The 25,026-nt window shown below is 41.9% G+C and overlaps 2 protein-coding genes across 3 annotated transcripts; both read right to left on the bottom strand.

Annotated features, from left to right (window-relative positions):
- Positions 1–7,188: 7,188 nt before the first annotated feature.
- elmod1 (ELMO/CED-12 domain containing 1) lies at positions 7,189–17,611 on the bottom strand. Its single transcript, XM_062407038.1, has 11 exons — positions 17,478–17,611; positions 17,045–17,110; positions 14,922–15,067; positions 14,635–14,663; positions 14,439–14,536; positions 13,829–13,958; positions 13,402–13,535; positions 13,237–13,305; positions 12,064–12,114; positions 10,927–11,060; positions 7,189–10,273 (listed from the first exon to the last, which is right to left on the bottom strand). The coding sequence occupies exons 2-11, from the start codon at positions 17,059–17,061 to the stop codon at positions 10,098–10,100; spliced, it is 984 nt and encodes a 327-aa protein (XP_062263022.1). The 5' UTR covers positions 17,062–17,110; positions 17,478–17,611; the 3' UTR covers positions 7,189–10,097.
- A 455-nt stretch (positions 17,612–18,066) lies between these two features.
- On the bottom strand, positions 18,067–25,023 carry LOC133969132 (solute carrier family 35 member F2-like). Of its 2 annotated transcripts, none has more exons than XM_062405408.1 (9): positions 24,291–25,023; positions 22,480–22,585; positions 21,638–21,810; positions 21,033–21,160; positions 20,734–20,893; positions 20,298–20,454; positions 20,113–20,165; positions 19,860–20,014; positions 18,067–19,084 (listed from the first exon to the last, which is right to left on the bottom strand). In XM_062405408.1, the coding sequence occupies exons 2-9, from the start codon at positions 22,566–22,568 to the stop codon at positions 18,890–18,892; spliced, it is 1,110 nt and encodes a 369-aa protein (XP_062261392.1). In that variant the 5' UTR covers positions 22,569–22,585; positions 24,291–25,023; the 3' UTR covers positions 18,067–18,889. The 2 variants fall into 2 exon arrangements, with proteins under 2 accessions (XP_062261392.1, XP_062261391.1); XM_062405407.1 differs by lacking the exon at positions 24,291–25,023 and adding an exon at positions 23,191–23,294.
- Positions 25,024–25,026: the final 3 nt, after the last annotated feature.

Raw genomic sequence — 25,026 nt, 5'->3', positions numbered from 1 at the left:
TGTCACATTAGCATCACACTATCGTAAATATCTGGACTTTCCAAGGATTCTGCAAGAAACGACAATCTTATTCTTGAAATCTTCGGTGCAAAATGTATAAACTAAACTCCAGATTTTTCTTCTTTTTTGTTTCTCGCTGCAGAACATAACAAAACGTGGATCCTTCTCCATGTTTGTTTCTCTTCAGATGTCGTGTTCCATTGTGTGAGTTTCTGTCAGATCCCAAATCTCTGGAGCACCACCGAGAAACCGTTTCCCACAAACACCAGGTGTGTTCGAGTCAAATCCTTGTGTGTGTGCGTCCAGACGATAAGAATATAAAAAAATCCTTTAAATCTCTCATTATGTCTGTGAGCTCCAATGTTTTTATTAATTCGGTTACAAGGTTAAATTCCTGTAGTGTGCACCAGGCCTGAAACATGGTCAGCTTTGCATTCCCGAGTGACCTCTGCAGTTATTACACATCACAACAGCAACACAAGTTTTGTTCAAGAAGGATTTCATCATTGTGAAAAACAGGACACGCTTGCTGTCCCTGCGTTACTCATTACTGCTGACCGAAGGTTGCTGACTCATGGATTAGAGGAAACACTGAGGAAATCCCTTTTCACGGAACCTTCCGGGTTTTAGATTTCTTCCATTTTCCTCCTCTCGGGGGGGAAAGAAGATTATTCACACATTTACAACTGCTCTGTTTTCAAACATCGCTTCTGCTGTGATGTTTCCAGAATACACACACACACAGTGGAACGCCGCGGCGCCCTTCGCCACAGACGCAGGAATTACCCTCACGCTGCTGCTCGGGCAGATAATGCAACGCAAACACGATCAGCCGCTGCCAATGAGCAAGAATTAGCATTTGCACATGCTAATTAGAAACGGCGATAAGGAAACCGGGGAAAAGGAAACCGGGAGCGGTGAGGAAGTGGGTCGTGAACAAAACTAACATTCTGATGGCGATAACCACAACGATCCATTGATCCCTGATGGAGCCACTGATGAAGAAAGTGATGCAACTGGAAACCACTGGATTATTTAAATGCCAATATGCAGCTCATCCTCCACTCTGATGAGCATGTACCAGTGCAGTGGTGGGATTATGCAAATGGGAAAGAAAAAATTGAAGAAGCTGGCGGTTTCCCTGGCAGTCGACTTCAAAGCGGCCGGGACGGGAGATGGAATTAGTGCTCTGCCTAATCCCACTGGAGGAGGGTGGGAGGGGGAGCTGCACTTTATTAATGCACCGGCAAGCTTAATCAGAGACAGAGAGGAAGAGGAGGGAGTGGTTGGTCAAAAAGGAGGAAGAAGAAAAGGTATAGGATGGTGACAGCATGAGAAAATGGTGGATGTAAAGGAGGTGAGGAAGAGTGGGAGGGCAAGAAGGAGAATAAGGAGATTCAGACCGGAGGAGAGGATGTGTGTTTGTGAGGAAGAGGAGGAGGAGGAGGCGAGGAAGAAGAAGAAGAAGAGCACCACAACGACAAGTGCATCAAAGAGAATTTTGATGATGGAGTCGGAAACCTGTGATTTCCCAAACACATGTTCGTCTTCCTGCCAAAGCAGCACACCTGATCTCCTGTGCAGCAGCAGGGGGAGAACAGAACCTCAAGGGCAGATCAATACGCTCACTGCAGAGGCTGGATGTTAGCAAGTTGTTGTCAATGTATCAACAGCAACACACACACACACACACACAAACACACACACACACACACACACACACAAACACACACACACACACACGTACACACAAAACATTTCCACTCATTCCTCCCTGAATCAAACAGCTTGACTTTTACTATCAGCGATGTCACTGATGATGATTATTGTTGTCGCTCATCTCCTCGTGTTCAGAGCAGGTTTTTTTGATGAGCCCTTTATTGAACTGGCTTGTGTGAAATTATTCATGTGCTGGTGACCTTTGCTGACCATGTGATGAACTGGGAATTACTGACGCTGCACAGTAATTCTTCTGCTTCTGCTTCTTCTGCTTCCTCATCGCTTCAAGTGTCAAAGGATCACAAAGTCATCGGATCCATCGATCTGACCCAGGAAACATAACGTGGTAAACTAATGGCAGCATTAACATGTGGAGGTTCATGCTCCTAAGAGGATCAATGCTAATTATTCTTGGTGACCCCTGACCTTTGCTCCAGAATCCCTATCAGACCAACATTACTCTCAAATTAGGGCCGTTTCACACCTGAAACCAAGGTTAATGACTTTGTTAGGTCGTTTACATTAGATCTGGTTAGTTCTGGTCTCAGATTTTAATTTAGGGAGCGCACTGAAGAATCGTGTGATACGTCAGACGTGAACAAAGATGGCTGACCGTGAGAAGTGATGTCACAACTGGTCCCAGTCACACACTGGTGCAGCTTCTGTTCGTACAGAAACAAAGCAGAGAAGGGAAAAAGACGCCATTATACATTTTAATTGACAGCCCTTAATTGACAGGAAAAACATTTCGACACATGAGAGGGAGGAAACACAAACGAGGAAACAAGAGTCAAGAGAAACCGATGAAGCAGCTGCTGATGGACATGAATGTGTCCAGTCTGGTCACTCTCTTGAACGCTGCTGTAATTAAACATAAACAATAACTCACTTATCAAAAGTGACAAGTTAATTTCTCGCGTCAGCTGACTGAACCCGTGACTCGATTAATTGTTTCAGCACTAATTGCCTCCTGAGCTCATGCCGCTAACTGGTGGAGCTACGAGAGCATGAGAATCCAATCAGTTATTTCAACACAGTCGTTTTTAAAATTCAAGCAAATTCAGTTTATCATGCGACGTGAAGCCATATGCTCTTTATCCTGCTGGAGAAATGTCAGCAAACACCAGAGGAGAAACTAATTAGAGAAGACGGACGTGCCTCAGAGAATGAACATGTATCTGCTGTAGTTATAAAAACCCTCGGCTCACAGATCGGCTCCAGTTGGACTCACATATCGACACATAAATCAGGCCGCTGTGCCGCTGACTTTTTGATACACACGCAGTTTGATTCATGAATTTGTTGCCTTGAACGTGTGTATCACATTTGATCTGCATGGGAGCCCCAGAGAGCTCAGGAGCAAGCAGCAGCCGCCTGCAGCTCAATCAATCAGACCGCCTCTGTGAATTTAACATAATAAGAAGCTGCACATGGATGAAATCTGCGCTGGAGTTTTTCCTGCTTCTTAGCATGAAAATTGATTATTTTGTAAAATAAGAAAATCGATTCCTCGTGGAAAGGCGATGCAGCTCCCCTGCATTCTGAAGAGGCCCGTGGAAAACAAGCACATTAGCATTTAGCTTGAGTGGATGTGTCAGTTTTTTTACATTGACAGCAAACAGCAGTGTCAGGACAGAGAGTGTTGTGTTTAACTGACGGGCTGCAGACTCATCCTCGTGTTGCAGGACTCACACGTGTGCTGCAGGACCAGGTACAGCAGGACGATGCAGTGGACTGGAGGAGGGGTGGGGGGATGAAATAGGGCTGCACACCAGCGCCTCTACATGGTCGTTTGGATGTACTGCAGTCCATCGTCTCCATATCTCCTCAAGGTGAAATTAAAATTACACTTTGTCATAGAAGGTGACTTCGTTTATATATTTTCTTTCTGAATGAATCAGATTTGGCTCAAAGCTTTTTGTTCCTCGTGGTGAATATAAAGAGATGAGCTACACACTCACAGAGTGATGTCATCAGTCCAACACACACACACACACACACACACACACACAGACGGATCATGACTGCATTGCCTTACATTAATTTCCAAAACAAAACACCTGAGTATTCTTCTCTTATCGTTAATTTAATTTATTATTGCTGTTATTATTATAGATTATCATATAAAAAAGACTCATTATCCATCTTCATTTAACAGTCAGGGAAGAGGCCTGATTATTTTATGTTGTACTGTAAACCATCAATAACGGTTTTAATGAGGGACTTGGTGAATTTTAACATTCACAGTTTCCAGGTTCGTGTGTCGAATCATAACTTAAATCATAACCTGGACCTGAGAAATGAGGTTTGGCCTCAGTATGAAGATGTAAACACACATCTCAAACCTGTATTAATGTATGTTCACCTCAAACAAAAATCGACATACAGAATAGATTCTTTATGAAATGGTTCTGGTGAATGCATTAGAAGATATTTACCTATTTGGACATTACCATTCAGATATTTAGCTCTTGAACAACCCCTCAGAAAATGATCTGACTCTTTAGCCGCTAAACTTTCCACCATGTTCACAAGTTAAAGTCTCTAACTCAGAAACAACAGTGGAACCCAAACTCAAGTCCCTGAATGTAAGTGCAGCTCCTCTAATAACATCTCTCAGCTCATTGTTTGGGGTTTTTCTGGCGACTTCTCACTTTGTGTTCAGTCTTGTGTGAAGTTTTCCTCTGGGAGGATTACAGGGGGGGGGGGGTAAGTGGGGCCATGGGCCACAGCCTCTGTCTGAAGCTCCCTTCTTGGTGAAAGTCAATCAAAACCGCCACCAACACACATAAAAGAAAGAAACGACTACAAAGAAATGCAAAGTGACAACAAACAGGCACAAAATGACCTTCTGTGTTTTTTTACTGTCGCAGCAGCCTCGCTTCTCGACAGCTGGTTTCACGCTTCACCGCCCGTCAGAGGGAGAAGTGGACCTAGATTCATTAGCTGGACACTGACACGACAACACAGGAATGATAATGTCGGTCTATAACTTCTGAGGGGACAAATGGGAGACTGTTTGCTAATACAGTTAACATCACTGCATCATATACATATATTTACATGATTCTAACAGCAAAGAAAAATTTTAATATGAGGTTTTTGATCATCCAAACAGACGTCTTTTATTTCTTAGAAGAACTAGAATGTCCCTCAGTAGAACTCGAACCTCCACCAGGGTCCAGCAGTCACTTGAATTCAATCAGGCTGCAGCAGATCACACACGCTCAGATATCAGTCCACTACATGAGACAGATTTCTTTCTTCAGGATCCAGGAATTTTCTCTAAGAGGATCAACAACAACGAAAATAATCCTATTTCACAATCTTAAAGAAAGTGAAATGAATTTCTAGATCCACACCAACATGTTGGGTTTTTCCTTGACCTATACTGAACCTTTTTAACTTTGGAAATGATTCTATGAATAAACAAATTCAAATATAACCTCCTTGGTGGAGGAAATAACTGGAATATGAAATCTGTTTTGACCATGACTTGAATTCTGGCACTGTGTCTAAATTCTGCTGCCAAATGCGAGGAAGGGCTGGTTTATTGGAATAGAGCCTATTTTTATGTTGGTGTAAAATCTTCCAAATGGTCGTATAAACAATCACAAGCCATCCAAAACAATTTTTACCTGCTCACCTAATTAAAACTTATCTGGTGATGCCAATCAATAAATATATCAGGTGATGAAATGTTTCATTTTCGTTATAACAGGTTTCCATGTCCTTCAAATCTAGTTTGTGTTTGTCCTCTGCAGTTGCAGCCCCCCCCCCCCCCCCCCCCCCCTCCAGCTCGGTTTGGAAGGGAGCCCGCACCTTTGTCTTACCTGTACGTCATGTGTTCAACCAAGTTCTCCCAGCATGCATTTCATCTGACAGGCTGCCTCCTCTGTGAAAGGTCGCGGGGGGGGGGGATGTAAAGAAGCTGTGGGGAGGAGACGTGTGTTATTGAGGCTCCACCCATACAGGTTCCATTTCAGCCTCACATTCAACATCTGTTTGAATTATTCTAACAATCAATTCAGATTTAATTTTTATTACAGTAACTGAACACTTCAGCAAAGTTTTTAACATAATGGAAAAGTGAGTCAATGTTTACAAGTAAGAAAATTTAAATATTAAACCTTAAAAAGCACTATTTCCTGCTGTAGCTCGTCACCTTCAAAGTGAAACATGTGTAGAACGAGACACTGAATATAAAGATGGACGACTCAACTGCTTCCCAAGCCACAATATCTCCACTGCCCCCTGGTGGCTGACTGCAGTGCTAGTTTAAACACAAAACTGGTGCAAAGAAAATAAAAAAGTTACAAATGTCCCTACGTGACAAAAAAAGCCTCAGAGGGAAGCAAGCTCTACGTCTGTAGAACGTATCGCACCATCATGTCGCTGGTTGTTTACCCTGCGAACATGTTGTTGTTTGTCTGAATCGGGGGGGGGGGGGGGAGTTTCCTTTGGGGCAGAAAGCTTAAGAAGCGCTGGGTAAAGTGAGGATAGCAGTGATGTGTCAAGCTGCAGCGCTGCCCTGCAGATGTGACTTAGCTCTCATTAGCACAGAGTTTGTCTGGAGCTGATCTGCACTAATCCACTGCTTTGATGTGACGAGCACGTTGCTCCACTTGTATTATCATAACGCACTGTAGCCTCCACTCGCTCTGAAACACACTCCTGACTCTGGAGAAAACAGCCCTATGACAAACTGCCTTTGTGAGAACCGGTGAGTTTTCTACACTACAGGAGCAGATTTCAAGTCCAAAACCTTATTGACGAGGCTGCAAATGTTTAACATGCTGCAAGGTAAAACATTACTGAGGACTGTTCTGTTATAAGAGCTTTAAAATGTTTGTTCTGAGGACGATGAGTTGTGTAATTAAAGGGTGCAAACTGCAGACACCCAAGACAAGGCAGGTAGTTGAGAAAAGAGTCAATCAAAGACAAGCTTACAGACGGTTTGTGGGTTTCCAAGCACAAGGAAAAGCTAATTTCCAAAACCAGGTAAAGATGGGAAGTAAATAAAATATGTTTTCAGTTCATAAAGAGGAAAGGTTTAATCTTTACCTTCTTACAGCGAATAGCAACATTACAGATTTAACTTGAAATAAAACAAACAGGGCTGAAATGTGGAAACATATCATAATGTGTATTTTTTTGCGTGCATTCCATCATCAGGGGATTTAAATAGCTTTTTTAATATTTGTGTATTAAAAATCTGAGGATCATGTGAAGATTCACGTCAGTTCTGGATCGTGTCACGAGAATCCGAGTCGTTTTGCGGAGAACTTGAAGAGTTGTGTGACACTTTCCTCACGATTAGCGACAACTCTTATGTTGCACATTGTCATTTGATCCAAAATTCCTCTCATAAATGATTTATTACAGCTGCTTTAGATCTTCATCTTAACAGGCTCAGAGACAGAAACCAATTTGAGACCTCACCTCAAAAAAAAAGAAACAACAAAACAGTCAATGATCAGTTTTTTATTGTGTTCTCAAAAAGGACAACACAGACAAACGAAGCACATCGGTACAATATCCAGGAGTACTGTATTTTGGGCTTTACTGAAGAACACTGGAAATCATCAGCATGCAGATCGCAGTCTTCAAGGCAGCTTCGAAGCAGAATATACAGCAGCATGTAGCTAACTTCATCTAAAGGATCCGGAGACACGTCGGCCCTCATACTCCAAATACCACAAATCTCTAAATTCACTATATCACAAAGGAAACTGCTTCTTTTTTTTTCAGCTGACCATAGCAGAGTAAAGGAAGTTGCAAGCAGGAGATGGAACCAGCGACTGACGTTCAGCGAAGTAAACGGCTGCGTAAATACTGACGAGAAGCGTTGACATTCACTTCAATGAGACAGAGATACTCCACACGATTCAAACACAATCAACAAGTGCAGGCATGGCAGCAAAAGAGAGAAGAATATTAGTCGGAGCCGTCGGCATCGAACGCACGATGCCATCGCTCGCGTGTGACGAACACGGTGGTCGCGTGTTGACGAGAAGCAACACGGTGAAGTAGAAGAAGACGTGAGACAGATTTAAGCTTTTGTTTCACTTGTCGTTCAGTGAAAATCAAAAGTGTGACTCGGAGCTGAGATAATAATCAAAGACAGTGAAGGATTCTCTCAGTGAAATTAAATAATGTTTTATAGATGTTCCTCACATTTCTGATGTGAATTAATCAACCATTTTACCTCTTAATTGATTAACTGGTGGAGAACTGGTGAAAAACTGAATAAAGGCAGTGACAGTGACATGTGTCTGTGTAGACTCCTCTAAACATTGAGTGGCTGGTCAACGTTTCCATCTTTAGCCTTTTAATTGTCACGTTCACCTCCCTTCTGATTTATGGTGGTGAATAGGGGTTTTGGGGGTTAAATTGTAATTCCGTTGTACGGTCAATGGGTGGCGCTGTGGTTCACGCCGCTCAGGTTTTTATAATCACAGAAAAACCTTTATAACACACTAGAGGAAAGAAAAAGCATTATATGATAATAAATCGGGGTCAAAATCGACAGAAATACTTGAAGCAAATGACGTCATAGTGGAAAGGATCTGAAACCACTTTCATTCCCAGGACACGATGACCTCACTGGTTCCCATTATCCCCCATCTGACCTCACTGAGGAGGACCAACAGGTTTTTACTGTCACAAAGACGCTCCCCCCCAAACCTGGACATTACGAGAAGCAGTCAGATGTGTGTTCACCATCATTAGGCTCATGACTCAGTTATATCTCATTTCTATTAAATAAAACAAGCAGCAGCTTCTGTTCCGATCATTATTATTCCAGCTCGGAGTCCGAGAGCAAAACACTGAGGCTCGGAGATGTGCGGTGGAGTGAATGTAAATTATTGCTTTGGCTGATACAACAGTGGACACAGTGTCACATTCAATGAAGGAATTAATAGAATCAAACAATCGTGAGCGTGAGAAACATTCGTGACACAATAAATGCATGGAGTCAAAAAAAGGCAAAAGATTTTTTGTAAACCTGTAAAAGCAACAATCATAAAATATTTCAAATTAGTTTCTTCAGCGTAGACACGTAGAAGGGAATAAATGAGTCTTAAATATTAATAGTATTGCTTCTAATTTAAAAAATCTGTAGCTCAACCAAACAAGTTATTTGAAAAAAAACTTTATGAGAATTATTTAACAGGTTTACAAAACTTAGATTTGAGCTCATGAGAAACAAACCGCTGCTTGGATTTAAAGTTCTCAACATTCGTGGTTTGCATGTGTTTGTTTCCTACTTTTATTAAAGAGCGTGGTTTGTTAATGTGTGATTGTTGATTTCACATTCAGATGCTTTCACTGGCTCCTGCTTGTGCTTCATCTGGTGTGATTTGCTCTTCCTCGTGCTCAATTTCATTCGCCATCACTTCACCTGACTTACTGTTGTTTGGGGAATACTGAAGGACTTTTTCCATAAATCAAAATAAAAAGAAGAGGAGAAATGCAAGAGCTGAAGCTAGAGCGCAGGGAATCAGTCTGAAGTCCGTGTTCGAGCACAAGCAGAGCCAATCTGAGCACAAGCAGTGACTTTGAGCGAAAGCATAAAAAAAACCTGAACATGGAATCAATTGAAAAACCACATTCTTCAATAAAAGACGGGGTAAAAAACCCATAAACTGTTTTTTGGCAACAAGTAGGAGTCTTAGGTGTTCATGTCATGTAGACATGATAAGAATCTACAGTTCAATCTGTAGTATTGACCTCAAACAGGCGGAGTCGAGAGACGAGCCGGCCCCGGGAGGTTTGATTGAATCAGCACCAGCTTCACTTCTCTCTCTCTCTTCATTATGTACATTATAACTCAACAGCTCTTCAGTTTAAAAACCAGAGCAGCTGATTGACAGAATTTTCTGATCCGATGATCACTTGGGGTTAGATCATTTTTTAGGGGCTCGGAAAGTAAGATTTGGTTTGTTGTTAAAATAAGCAAAAGGTTTAAGTGAGTTAAACCTTGGGAGTGATACAATCGTCATGAATCATTAAAGCAACAGGTGACGATGAGTCTGTGTGTGTGTGGGGGGGGGTGCAGCCTCCTCATGCACAGCTACAATCGCTATGGTCGTCTCTGGTGCTGGTGGTCTGACGCTGCAGTGAGGGCGCAGAGGCAGTGCATGTGTGTGTAGCTGTGTGTGTCTGTGTGTGTGTGTGTGAGCTGTTGGCAGTGACGCGACATGACGCTAGCTGGGACGAGGTGGGCGGAGCAGACAAGGACCAGAGCCTCCCCACATGTGTCCAGTTTTCTGATTTTCAGATGGCAGACACGGGGGGGGCTCTGCTTGGCTCAGTGGGGGGATGGTGAGGGTGTCAGTGTGTGTGTGTGTGTGTGTGTGTGTGTGTGTGTGTGTTTAGAGGTTGACCAGGTGGAGGTCGGAGGCGGCGAAGTGGGGACACAGAGCCATGTCCGGGTTCTTCAGCTGTCGCAGGATCCTCCGGTGGAACTTGGAGCGAACCCGGTTGAACTCCATGATGTCGCTGGGATCCTCCTCGACCCAGAAGCGGTGGAACTCCTGCATCAGGTAACCTGGGGGGAGAAAAGTCCATCCCTCTTTACACTGGGTCCATATGGATCACATGACTACTTCCCCCCCGGACAGTTTGAGGTCTTGCAGTTCATTGTTTGTATTTTGCAGATTTGCTCTCATCAGTTTGTTTCCAGCTGCAGCAGGATGTGAATCTAGTTTTTAAAGGTTGTTAAAGATGGACGACGCCTCTCCACTTCCTCCCACTGTACAAAAATGAAGCCAAAATATTCAGGATAGAAGATCCGCCATCTTTTGTTTCTGGTATAATTTAGAGCCAGAGCCTGTGCAGTGGTGATCGGGGGGGATGGGGCAAATGTGTCCCACTTTTAATGTTCATTTATGGTCTCATCTACTAACATCAAGATGATTTAGGAAGCTTTCATATCATCTTTATTTATCTACTCTATGGTTTATTGTGTCTGCTGCAAGTGACTAAAAAAATTAAAAACTTCAGGGTTGAAAATCAATTATTAGATTTATTTCCCACTTGGGGGCAGAACCCAAAGAAGTGTAATTCATCATGTTCTGCTTTTTCTGTTTTGATCTATGATCGCTGGATCATGTCTCTATTAAACACAGATAATAATAATAATAAAAATAATAAAAAAACTAGTATATTTTGGTTCAGTATATCCCAGCAGGCCCCACTCACAGAAGGTCTGCTGGAGGTGCGGCAGACTGGGCATCTCCGGGGCCACGTTGTACAGGTGAGTCTTCAGAGCTCCACTCACCAGCAGAGAGTGAGCCAGGTCGGTGATGTTGATGCCCACGATGGCAAACGAGTAACTGCAGGAAGGTGAGGAACACATGAGGATTATAACAGTGGGACAGGGAGCGAGGAAAAAGAACTGGGTCGGTGAGTATGAGGATAGAGATGAAACCGAGTTTATAAAGATGTTTGTGTATACACCCCAGATTTAGGAAATTCTCAATAACACATTATAGAAGCGAGTGAAACAGAGGTTTCCTGGAAAAGGATGTAAACAAATATAATAGTATTCACAATTATCTTTAATATATAATAATACGTTTTAATCTATCTTTAAAACCTTTTTCTTTTAAAGGTAAAACGTCTGTGTCTGTGTTCCAGCAGCTCCTCTTTGAAAAGATCACATTGTCTTCAAGAACCAGAATCTAACAACTGTCACTTCATATAACAAACAGGAAAACATATTCATGTTTTTTATGCTGTTTTTCTCTCTGTTTTTACGTTTACAATTACCTGTTTGGTATTAGATATTTTACTATTATACTATTAAGCCACCAGTAATGTCCTTTAATAATTATAATAAACTAGGTTACAAAGGGCTTTAAAACAAATAGAATCCCTCGACCATCAAATTACAAAACACCAGGAAACTAAAACTATTAGAAATTAATTATATATTTTTTTTAATATAAACTATACTGTAGCCACCTGGTATTTTGACTATTGACTCCAGTGTTTCCTAATCCACCAGAGTGGTGACTGAGGAGCAGTTTGCAGGTTTCTGCTCGGCTGGAGTCTTCTCACTGCGCTGCGTGAGCACAGGAGGACTCTAACTGAGTGTGTGATTTAAAAAGTCAGTCCTTGTTTATCAGAGCTGATCAGGACACACACACACAAACACACACTCACGCACATTCTCTGACACACACACACACACAAACTATTCTCCACTCTGACATTCAATGGCCACGTTCCAGATCCCCTCCGCTTCTTCATTGAGGACAAATCTGTTGCCCAGTTACAAACACACACACACACACACAAACACACAAACACACACACACACATGCTCACACTTACCCAATAGCCTTGTCAAGGTTCTTCTGTTCCCATTCAGGCTTGTTAATCTCACTGTGAAGGACACACACTTGAGTCATTGACAGTCTACATGTGAAACAACAGCGAGAGCGCCACACTGTGGACAGAAACACTACAGATTTTATGACCTTTCTTCTCTAAACCGAGGACTTTCTTTAGTCTTCATTGTGACTTTGAAGTTTCAGCAAAGCAGCAACATTTTGTCCATATATTATATGTTAATGCAGTTTTGTTAAATATGCAAACAGCAGCTTTGCTTGTTTGTAAAAAAGGGGAAAATAATAAAAATGCACAATATTTCCTCTGAATTAGACACAGAACTGTCCCTGTCACTGTGGGTGGGATATGAGTTTGTGTTGCAGCTCCACACTCTGATCTAGGCTGATAAAGTGTTTGCAGATAAATAATACACAGCTTTAAACTGTGCGTAAAACATAAACCGAAAAAGCGACAGAAAATGAATGGAGTGAAAAAGTGAATGAAAGTGAAAGCGAGGTACCTTTGCTTTTGGTTTGTGCTCCTACAGTGAATGTGACAGACAGGAGGAGGAGGAGGAGTGGGGGGAGGAGGAGGAGGAGGAGGAGGCATGGGTAAAAACGTTGGAGGTGAAGAAGAAAGAGAAGAAGAATCTTCATTTGTGAAATGAGACAAAGAAAACCCACTCAGCAGCAGCAGCAGTTTATAAGAGATAGTGCAGTGAAATAATGAAGCAGAATGAATATAATCAAGCAGAATAATGTGATTAATGCAGATTCATGGATGATAAAGTGCACGTTAAAATGTGTGGTAGAAACTCTAAAGCTGTAATAGTTGGGTTTTTGGCCACTAGGGGGAAATGAAACAAGCTGAAACCAAAACATGTGTTATATTATTGCCTGATTAAATTAGAATTGTGGTTTTGTTATCGTTTGAGTTGTGAAGACAAGTTTCTTTTAACTTTTCACAGTTTTATTGAGGAATTAAATGTTATGTTTTATCTGTGCTTGCTACACTTTATACATCAATACATTTAACCTGAAACCTCAAACTATTTAAACTCATCATGTAACCTGCTAATAATATAATAATAATAAATAATACAAAATACCTGGTGTTTTCCATTAAAATGCTTTGGCCATGTTTTGTTAAAAGAGGAGATAGAGGGTGTGGACGTACTTGTGCTTCGGCTGCAGGGAGTCGTTGAGCATCTGCAGAGCAGTGGCCTTGTCGTGCTCGGCAAAATACCTGCAGAGACACAGGAGATGGTCATATATCTGAAGATCCCACTGAAGACTGCTTCACAAACATTCTTTTCAATTGGGTGAGATCCTTATTTCTTACAGCAGGTTATGGAGGCCCAGCAGACCCATTCCTCTGAAGTCGGTCTTGGGATCGCTGCCTTGGAAACCGATCTCACACCACTGTTTAGAGATGCGTCCGGTGAGAGGTGTGTCGGGACGCAGCTCCTTCCACAGCTGCAAAACACACACACACACACACACACACACACACACACACACACACACACAATAGATCATAGAAACATGATACTTGATACATGTTTTCTCAGAATGAGTTTTTAATAATGACCAAAACTTGGATTATTTTCAAAACTATCAAATCAAGAGAATGTTCCCTGAACTGAAAGTCTGCTTTTGCTCTTTCACCCTGTGACTCCTGCATGTATCACTCTCATCTGCTCATTCTGTACTTGTTGGATTTTCGGGTGTCCTGACACCTGATAAATTTATCCTTTCAGTTGCTGTACCTTCATCAGCATCTCCTCGTGCTCCGAGTTTTCACAGTCGTACGGCTCCCTGCGCAGCTTCTCCACCTCCATCACCAGACTCCGGTAGCCCACGATCTGCAGCAGACTGGCCTGCAGAGAGATGCCCAGCCTGCAGGGACACACAGGGACAGGGCGGGCTGTTTGTATCACAGGATCCAGATCTACTGCTCTGTAAAAGCACAGTCTTTAACTCTGGACCATGTGTGGCATTAGTTTGAGCAGTCCTTGCTCAAGGGTTCCTCGGCAGTCATTGCAAAAGAGGCAGAACATGTTACACGTTTAGTTTGAGTAGGAGATCTTCGATTGTCCCGATTTGGTGTTTTGGGTTTGACTTGTTCAATTGCACAAGGATCTCCACCTCTTTTTATTTCATTAATCAAGTCTCTTAATGGTTTGAGTTTGGTTTTGATAAATTCTACAGTTGTGTCCTTTCTGTATGTTATGGCCTCTACTGAGCCTTCGGGTTTATCTACAGATGTTTGTGGGGCCGTAACAACCGTCTGTTTTAAAAGTGCCGTCGGCCCTAACCTCTAATTTACCACAAGTGATAAGAGGCAACACAAATGTGATGTGTAATGTAGCGTCTCACTGTGGGTTGGTGTCCGGGTTAATCTTCTTCAAGGCCATGATGTCGTCGATGGTCTTATCCACTTTATCAGGATGGACACTGAGGGCCGACTGTAGCAGCTGCAGAGAACGAAGCATGAGAAGAAAACAGGGAATAAACAGAGTGGAGCTAGAAAAACTGTGTTTTATTACTCAAGCTGTATTTCAGAGACTCTTACCCCATTCTTGGAGTACCTCAGGGACGACTCTGGAAGGAAAAGGTTGCAAAGTGTAAGGAAACTGAAATTCACATGAAAAAATCATTCTTTAGATACTTATTTTGGTTCATGACAGAAATAAAAACCCGGAAAAGACGTTTGATGAAGGATTGAAACTAAAACATTCACAAAACAATCATGGAACTTTATTTTCACTCTCAAGGTTCAATTGAAAGCCAGATTATCAAAAATTAACTATAAATATTTAAATACAAATGCAGTTTATGTCAGGCAGTATCCGGGCGTACCAATCTTCAGGGTCCTGCGGGCTCCATGCTTGTTGTTGTAGCAGATCCTCTGCAGCTCGCAGCGTCCCGTCAACTTCCTGGCGACAAACTTCAGGCCCCTCCACAGCAGTTTACAGTAGAGGAATACGAAGAACTGGGTCACCACTCTGAAGAGGAGAAGACGGGGGGGAGGATCAGACTGATTGAGAGAGTAACTTCAATGGAGGAAGAGGCTGCACAGGGAAAAGGAAGTCAGAGAATTGTGCTTCTCTTCTCGTCTACCAGGGGAGAAGTGCCTCGGATCAAAGTGGGCTATTTTTACAGGTGACACCGAGCTGGAAAATGTAGATGTGTGTCCTGGGAAATGCAGAATGACCCATTAAGAAATGTGGAACCGCACTGAACTCTGGGAAACAAGACAGGAAATGATTTTATGATCCTGTGCTAGGAAAGATAAAGGGGTTATTTCCCTGGATCCTGTGGAAGTAAGTTTATTATCATCATTACTTATCATTTAATCTTGGAGGCCAACATTCTCTGTCGTTGTTGGTTTTCCAGAGGAATGGAGTTTACCACCGTTTCAGGCAGAAATAAATCCTTCTGCTGCCGAGGGATTAGTGCGAAACGTCATCTTCCATGTCAACAAAAAGAAGAAGGGAAGAGAATCACAGCTCCGGACCTGGAGGATTAATTCCTCTCTTCTACAGCCTGAGACGAGGGCGGCATGTTAAACAGCTCGTAGAGACTCTCTGTCATTTTCTTAACCTTCAAGGAAGCCAGGAGAGGGGGGGGTGGGGGGGGGGGGGCGTGGCTGCAGGATTCAAAGGTTACACAGCAGCCGAACAGTTCTAGGGTTAAAACACAGGAGAAGTGACAGTGGACCTGCCTCCTGATCGTCAGTTTTGATTTAAAGGGAACATGCATTGACTCGTAAACATAAAGATCAGTTTACTAATGATGGGGAAAACTGATCTGAGTCACTTTCATCCTCTGTTTTGGAATCAGCCAAAGTCATTAAAAGTGCAACACAAATCATTTGTACATCAGCGTGTTGTTACCACGTTCATTTTGGCACATTAGTATAATTACTGTAAAACAAACACAGTCATCAGAGAAAACAATTTGGCAGCTTCAGCCGGCTCCACTGTTCATTAAATGAAACTGAGGATCAAAACAAAGGGAGTTGAACCGAAAGAGAAACCAGAGGAATTCATGGGAAATGTAGAATCTGTAATTTTCAAATGATAGGTTGATGTCTAAAATGAATATACATGTTCAAATTGACAGACTGATGTTGAGGTTTGATTCTGATATAAGACTGTTTGTTCATAAAGTACTAAATGGTTAAGGAGCAGGTTGGTACGGGGGTGCAGTGGATGGTACTGGATGGAACCTGCAACCGGGACCTTTCTGTGTGGAGTTGGCATGTTCTCCACGTACCTGTGGAGGTCAATCAATCATAACGGTGAACCCGGCCTCTTTCCCCATCATCAGCTGGGATTAGGCTTCAGCCCCTCAAAGAAGAGGTGGTAAAGATCATCGATCGTATATAAATATAAACCATTTAAATTCAAATAGAATCTGGGACTGTTCTCCTCCTGACTTTGTTTTATACATAATGGACAAATACATCCTTGTGCAATCATTTTTTGGTCTTTTTTCTGTTATATCAAATTGCATTAATGGGTATGATTTATTTTTTATATACAATTTGCTAACTTTGCTCTAAGAGATCAAGTTTATAATCATTATTCGTACTATTGTTGTTGTTGTTGTGTTGGTATATTATCTCTCGTGTTTACTAAAGCTCCTGTGTCTTAAAGATGCAGATAAACAGACCCAGCACAGAAATGCACAGACCTGAACTATAAATAGAAACAGCAGCAGAGGTTTGTACATGTGCTCCATGATGAAGAGGCCTCCTCCCACAGAGGAACCGTATCAAACCCATTTAACAGCCACTTACACAGCATCGATCGGGTGGGATCTTCAATGGGAGAACTGGGAATTGCCGGGTCCACCACAGTGTTTGGTGGAAACATGTCATCATCCCAGCAGATCGATGATGAAACACAGCGAGGAGGTGCTGGCATTCACAGTGAATTGTCAATGAGGCTGAGGCGCCGGGACAATGGGGTCTTTACCTGAGGAAGTGCTTCATGTCTGCGGCTGGGAGTCCTCCGGGGTCCTCGCTGAGCTGAGTCCGGATCCTGGAGGAAGAGGAGCGGACAGATTCAGTGAACGAGGCCGAAGAGACGCGCTGCGCTCGGGCCCGCGGCTCCGGAGCTGTCCGCGGTGCTGGACTAGTAAAGCCGAGGTTAATCTGCGGCGCTTCGCTCGAGTCTCCTCCGGCTTGTGTTCGATTAAACGACACAGAAACACAACCGACACACAATATTCACGCTGCACGGAGGAATATGTCTCCTTCTAGAGACGCGTGATCCTGTGATTAAAGCTCGATCGTCTCCCCGCAAGCAAACACTACGCATAATAATCCCCAGCAACAGAAACGAGCCCCGCACAAACAAACGCATGCAGTAAAAACCTATGCATCATACAAGACGTGTTTCTTCTCACCGGGTTTCTTTACAAACAGCACCAGGTGAAACGAGCGGTGTGGATGTGGCGGAGCCGCAGCGTTCAGTCCTCTTCACTCGGCTGCTACAGTCTCCTGCGTTTCCTCCATCATGATGACAAGCGTGTGACCGAGGCTGAGCAGGTCGCGTCTAAAAGCTGCAGCGAGGCAATGCGGTGCACGGCACACGGGGTGCACACCTCCTGCAACAGCATAACAGGCTATTTGTTGATTGTTTAGTGGAAGAAATGATCAGAGAATTCTTTAAAACACAGTGAGATTGTGTAGATTTTGATATTTCATTAGATTATGCTGTGTTAATAGGATAAAGGTGCATTTAGAAGCTTAAACTAAGCATCTCACTGGTAGGGACCAAAAACTGAGTTAAAAATATAAAGTTGAAGTCAAATTTATCAAATACAAACTCCAAATCAATTGCAAAACTGACAAAAACATTAACTTTAATCAAAACACACAATGTTTAGTTATTTTTGGCCATTTTTCGTTGTTTCCTCTTGTCCACCTTGACGTGTCACGAGGGTCATCAGTCTGTCACATGCCTTGAAGTCAACTCACACACCCCAAACAATACCAAGCTGATCGATGAGTTTTATTTGAAGCTTTATACCGAATAAACAAACAAGCTCATTAAATATGAAATGTAAAAATGGATTTTAAGTATAAAATAAATAGATAAAAACATCTGGTGCAGGCAGATGTGTTTAACTCTTAGCGATACAAGGCAAAGGACAATGAAATCCATGCTTAAAGTCTAACTGCTGAAAGCTTAACAGAAATAAAATGAAGCTTTGTTAGTAGTTTGTGTTCAGATTTAAAAAAAAAAAACAGTCATAAAACAATTGAATGTAACAGCACAGTTCTGAGTAGATGTTAAAATCCCTTGTTTGCACAAATTAGATCTCTGATGGGTTTTCGAGTGAGCGCCCTCTTTTCTTTACATTTGGCTGATGGGGCTCTCGATGTCTCCAGAGGGAGTCAAAAGGTTTATCGGCTTTGGAGTGAGGCTTCAACCCATCAGATAAAATATCAAATATATTAATGTTAAAAATGGAGAAACAAGACAAATCGCCAATCAGTTTAGAGACAAAAAATACCAGTGACCGGACATAGTGATTGTGTTTAACACGTCCACATGGAGGCAGTAACAGAGGATCTATAAAACAGCATAAATAACAATTCATAATGTGTCAGTGGTAACTGCTGTGGAAGACATGCGATGTCTGAAGTACAAGAAAACGTGCACTTCTGTAATAATCTAAACGTTAGAGCCGATGTTCGTCCACTGAGCAATGGTATAAAAATAATCTTCTCACTCTGACACATCTCAGTGTTGCAGTCTAGCTGCGTTTGTCTTCCAAAATAAAAGCCCTTGTTCTGTTGCAGTCAGTTTGCGTCATAGCGCAGCGACGGCGGTGATCGTCTCGTTACTCTCAGAGTCTGTGTCGGCTGCCAGCAGCTGGTCGGAGGGGCCCCCGGGGGGGGGATCCGCGGGGTCGTCCTCCGGTAGAGCCGTGTAGGTGGGAATAGCGTTGAACATGATGAAACCCACAGTGATGACCACGAACGAGATGATGTACAGGAGTGAAAACTGTGGATGAGACAGCAGATAGTCAAGTTATCAACATTCTCAAGAGGACAGATTCAGTTTCTGAGCGAGGCTCCTCCTCCTCCCCTGTCCATGAAAACCAAATCATATTTAATAATGAAGGGCCTATGTCTCAGGCCCCTGCTGAAATAACATGCCTAATATTATATAAGAACAATCTGGGTATTTATGTAACACTTCTTAGAGTGTGAGTGGGACAGAGTAAATACGTATAAGTGTAACGGAATAAAAATAATTGAAAGTTTTAATTTCCACTGAAACAGAAATGTACAATCTAAGAGTGAATATGACTTCAGAAGCCCAAAATCTCCATCATCCCAAAGCACAACCTCTGAACATTATCTGTGCCAATTTTTACTCTAATAAAATAAAGCAGAGCAAAGTTGGTTTTAGTTGAGCTATGTTGAGGCGTCATCTCCAAATTGGCCATTTGGCACAATCTGTGCCATTTTAGATTCTTCCAAATCATTTATTTTAAGTGTTCATTCATTAATTAATCTTTCATCCAAGTATTCGTGTCAACCATTTCATTTTGGAGCAGCTCTGGGTAATTGGGCGCTGGGATATTTCATCCACTTTCTTTAACCTCTTAAGAGGCGGGTGAGATAGTTGAGATAGAACGTTAACCTTGGCAGAGTTATGCCAACTTCCCTTCTTTATCCGACTCTTTTCAAAACAACAAAAAAGCTCTTGAGCTCATTGAACATGAATAAATACTGGACAGCAACACAGTGATGCTTTTTTTACTGAGACTCACTTTATAGTGGAAGAGAAAGAGGCCACAGAAGAGGCTGAAGAGGTCGGCGGTGAGCAGGGACAGGTTGACGGCAGTAGCGCTGGTCATCTTCACCACCACAGGCATGAAGCTGTACAGGGCGTACATGCACAGGGCGTAGACTGCAAACAGGACGGCTGCACATCACAGGGAAAGGAGTTAGACAGTGAGAAACTCCAGTAGCAGTCATCAACTATCAACGGCACAAATTTAAAAAGACAGAGGCTTCACTTACAGATCCGAAGGTCCCACTTTATTGCTCTTACTGCAGGAATCTCCAGTACAACTCTGAGAAGTCAAGAAACATAAAAAGGTAAGTGGAGATTAGTTAGATTCAGCTTTCTAAGATTACATAGTCACTCAGAACGTGTCACAATCGTGATGAGTCACTGGTCATAAAGTTAAATAAAAAGTTCTTACAGCTGAATGCCGCTGATGAGGGTCCCGAACAGACCCATCATGCCCAGGAACTCGATCCGGCTCAGGTTCTTCACCGTGTGCTCTTGACACACGTTGGAAACCGCATACAGGACGGCACTGACGAGAACCAGACCGTCACCCAGCATCACGTCCCGGGCTGCACAACCACAAGAGGGAAGATAAAGGTGGTTCATATTTTTTCTCTATGTAAGCCTTGGAACGTGGAGAGGACATCTTGTTCTATAACAACCTGGGCTTTTAAAAGATAAGATGACTTCTTGTCAATTTGTGTCTGACCTCCACAGATGTTAAGGTCATTTTGTGTAGAGAATAACACACATTTTTATAGTTTAAATCAGCTACTTCAGAACAAGTCACTGCTACACAGCCTGATCACATTCATATAACAAATATAGGTGATGATAAGTGTTCTTACTGGATCCTTGGTCTCTTCCGGCCTGAATGTCCGCCCCCACCATGGCCCCCACCCCCAGCAGACACACCGACACGGCCACAAAGTGGACCAGCCTGTAGCGTGTCTTCAGCAAGAACCAGGAGAGCAGCATCAGCACCGGGATCACAAAGCAGTCCAGCAGCTGAAACACACAACGACAACAGGGAGGCTCTTAAAATAGGAAGAATTCTAAACAGAGTTGTGTTCATTAAGCCAGGGATGATGGGTAATATCCACAGGTCATGACAATGGTTTAATAAACCAGTAAAGAGTCCTCCTACCTGGATACTGGTCAGCGTGGTGTACTGGTACGCCTTCACAACTGCATAGTTTGCCTCCACATCTGCCAGACCCATCACAAAATACTTCCACCACTTGGTTTTTAGAATGTGTACGATGTTCCTTTCACCTGCAGGAATGAGACAGATTAACTTCAGAGAGGGAGAGGGAGAGCGAAGGTGAAACATTTTCATTTTGGTTCATCAAAACAACAGTTTTCAATACATTCATGTCTTATTATGTGAGAAAAGCTTAAACTGGAGAGCTGTGTCTGGTGAAGGGAAGAGAAATACTTCAGGATGACAGGCACTCTTGTTCTCCCCTTGTGAAGCCCCTTTATAATTGGATAATTGTGTCATGTGATCTGATTTCAAAAATACTTAAGCTACACAGAGGAGCTGGTGTCGTCATGTGATATAAAACTGGGACCAACCTTAAGTTTCATGGATGGAAACAGAGGTTTTTATTCCTAGTTGACAAAGTGACATTAAAACATCCTAAATATATGTTTTATGATTGTCGTGACTAAGAATGACTTAAATTTAAGAAAAATGTAAACCTGGTGAAACTTGTGATCAGTTCCTGAAGACTGATCGAGGGTCCTGACCTTTGCGTGTGAGCAGGATGGTGGTGTAGACGAGCAGCAGCAGGGCGTAGTTCAGGAAGCTCTGCAGCATGGGCGTCTCCACGCCGGCGTCGGCCAGGTACTGACAGCTCACCGCCGTGCCACAGATCAGCAGAGACAAGACCTGGCCCATGAGCACGGTCTTCAGGAGATGCCTGGAGAGTCAAAGGGTGTTGAGCTGATATTTGAAACCTAAAACATCAGGCACATTTTTATTTTTGTTTAGAGGTCACAGTAGAATAAAAAGATTGCTGAGTGGGAATAAGAGAATGTGTTTTAGCAGAATTAACTCAGATAAACTCTCTTATATTTAAAAGGAGACTTTTGAGGGTTTTTCACTTTTTCTCTCCTCTGGTGTGTAAAATAGCGTTTTTGTGAATGTAAAAGTCTTGAAGTGGTTGTGACCAATCACATCAGAGTGGATCAGCTGGCCAATCAGAGAAGTCTGGGCTATATCAGGAAGGAGGTCTTAAAGAGACAGGAGCTAAAACCCGGCGCTGGACGTCTCCACCTATAACAACGATAACTCAAATACTTTACAGGTGCAACTATCGGTGAGAAATTCAGTCAATTAATCGTTTTATAATAAAATGAGAGAAAGCAATGATAAATGCCTCTAACAACGTCACAGAGCACAGGGTGATAGGGTCAACTGACAAAAGCCCAAGTCGGTTCTGAAAATAGTTGTCCATTATCTTTTTCTTTCCTGACTAAACTGTTATTCTCCTGCTTATTCAGAGAGTTGAGAGATGAGACAAATAACAATAGCATAAGAACTGGTGGAGTATTACACATATTACTTTGACATAACTTTTAATACTCACCATGTGAAGACATCCCTCAGGTTGTAGCTGTACAGACCACAGGCCACCCTCCATTTCCCACACCGTCTCTCCTCCTCACGTCCTTCCATGTCTCTGAGACCTAAAGCTGCAGAGACAGAGACAGACAGATGAAAGCCAACCCAGGCTAGTTTTCACTTCCTGTCTTCATCGGACTATTCAAGCAGAGCAGAAACAGAATCTGCACAGGAATGTCATGTGATTATTTAATCTTCTTTCATCTTTCAAAATAAATGACTGTCACAGGAATGATGGTTTACAATGAGCAGGTACTTCTGGGGACAACTAGAAAAACCCTTCACATAAAAACATCTTTATTCTTTATAGAATGAAACTAAAGATGATTCATAGGAGCTGGATTTATTTTGTGGTTATTTCAGAACTGGCTTCAGCAATTTGATGTAACGCTGTTAAACTCACAGGTTGTGTTTGCATTGCACGTTGTGGATTGTTTAACCCTCTGTTTAACATTTAAAATCTAAACTTCTTACGCCGAATTTAAACTCAGCCTGAACTGACTTGCTTTCTCTGTTAAATTATTTTAAAACATGAATGAATGACCGCTAATAACCACAATCATTTAAATGTTTCACTTTGTCCAATGGAGTTTGGATTAGCGCGTTCTACAAATGGCTAAAGATTACCGTAAAGAAGCTCTTTCGGTAGAATTAAAAACACCGCGTGTGTACGAACCTTTTCTTCTTCTTCCGTCATGACCAATTTCTGCAGATGTAATTATTTCTCACGCTTGATAAGAATTTATCCTCCACGCGGAGCTGGAGCCCCTCCTCACTGAATCAGCCTAACTTCCTGCTGCCTAGCCCCGCCTCCTGCGCTCTGATTTGTTGAAGAGCAGTCAAACTTGATCTGCTGCTGATGAATATTTAAAAGGAAAGGTCACTAATTTACTGTTCACTTAACGAAGGATGGAAACACATCTCCACCACAATACACATCCAATAAGTCGTACAAATGAGGAACGGTGCTGCCAGGTCTGATCTAATCATGGTTAGCTATCTAGAAAATAATAATTCAAGAGCTGGTTAGTGTTGTACATATTTCTCTTTCTCACTAGTAATGGATTGTGAAATAAGACATGCATCAGATGTGCAAAAGCATATGTGTGAAATGAACTGAACCGTAGTGAATATAAAATGTATTCGTCGTTTTTGACCCATGTGTGTAAAAGTGATTTAGAAAAAATGTACGTTTGTTCATAAAGTAAAGAGATAATAATGATCAAAAACAAGATATTTAATGAAAACGTAGAATATTAAAAGTTAAAAAAACTTTTGCCACAGGCTGCTGAGAGCTGATGGGAACTGGGATCTTTTTTTTAAGAGGTGAGGTCTTAGCAGTTTACCTTCCAACATTATCTTCCTGGTTTAATTCCTCATTTCATAAAAACGTATGAATGCATCACAGTGAAATCAACCTTTATGTAAAATACAAGAGTCCCCTTCTTCAACAATGTTTGTTCAATCCTCATACAAACAAACATTTCTGTCTGTAAACACAAGGAATTATAAAATAAGAGATGAGAAAAGAAAAGAAAAAGTCTGAATGATACAATAAAGATTCCAAAGATCAACTAACAAACAAGACAATAACACTTTCAGGGATAAACAACAAACAAACGAATCAGTTCAAATCATTCTATTTCTCAGACTTTGAGCAGAGAAAACACTCTTTAAGATGTAAAACAATACAAACACAAACAAAACAACAAGCTTTTCCTCGACTAGTGAATTATCTTCTAGAAGAACAAGGGGTAAAGAGACTGCTGGACTCACCGAACGTTCACAGGAGAGAAGAGTCTGAGATCTGCTGCTTGTTTGAAGACTGAGCTGCTACTGGACCAGATGCTGTGAGGCCATCCTTCCACAGGGAGGCGCTATCATGACTTCTACTTCTCTGTATTTATAGGGAGAAATTCCATACTTAATTCATTGTTTAAATAGTGAGGTATTTTACTTCACTAATTCAATTTTATTTGACTTTAAACTTCTTTTCAATTACATTCATGTAAGTGTTAGTTATTGTACTGATGATATACCAGCATTAACAGCTTTAAAGATAAGGACAACCAACACAACTAAGAACTAGGGATTAAAAATTATCTCAAAATGGCACAAAAGATAACAAAGATACATCAGAAAACTAAAAAAAAAACTAAAAAAACTACCAAATCACCTTTACTTCAAGATATACTATATAAGTTTTTTCCCTCACAAACTTTTTTGTGGGAAACAATTGTCAAAATTGATTATTGACTTTTAATTTCTAAAAACACGAGAAAGAAAATCCACCAGAAGTGTAGAAATATGAGACTTTAAAAATCGAATTTCATTTTCAAAATCTTAAGCTATAATAATGTATTCCCTTCTGCTGTACACCAAACCTGCTGGTGTTATCCTTATTCCCCTCGCCTGTGTGGGAACGAAGAAAGAATGAACAAACATCATGAGCAGAAACAAAAACCGTCCTTCAAACTTTAGAAATATTGTTTTCTTATCTCCAGTGTTGCTC

Source organism: Platichthys flesus, chromosome 15 (assembly GCF_949316205.1).
Source record: "Platichthys flesus chromosome 15, fPlaFle2.1, whole genome shotgun sequence".
Lineage (NCBI taxonomy): Eukaryota > Metazoa > Chordata > Actinopteri > Pleuronectiformes > Pleuronectidae > Platichthys > Platichthys flesus.
Note: the sequence above shows the minus strand (reverse complement) of the source record. Positions and strands in the feature narration are given on the sequence as shown.

Bases quoted from the DNA above. Each gene is read 5' to 3' on its own strand.
- elmod1 (XM_062407038.1), bottom strand. The intron at 13,959-14,438 runs GTGAGACGCTAC...GTGTCCCTGCAG, and splicing joins AACCCGGACACCAACCCACA to GCTGGGCATCTCTCTGCAGG. The intron at 11,061-12,063 runs GTAAGTGTGAGC...ACCTTCCTGCAG, and splicing joins AACCTTGACAAGGCTATTGG to TTACTCGTTTGCCATCGTGG.
- LOC133969132 (XM_062405408.1), bottom strand. From the start codon at position 22,568: ATGGAAGGACGTGAGGAGGAGAGACGGTGTGGGAAATGGAGGGTGGCC. The intron at 20,166-20,297 runs GTAAGAACTTTT...TTGACTTCTCAG, and splicing joins CTCATCAGCGGCATTCAGCT to AGTTGTACTGGAGATTCCTG. The intron at 20,015-20,112 runs GTAAGTGAAGCC...TGTGATGTGCAG, and splicing joins AAAGTGGGACCTTCGGATCT to CCGTCCTGTTTGCAGTCTAC.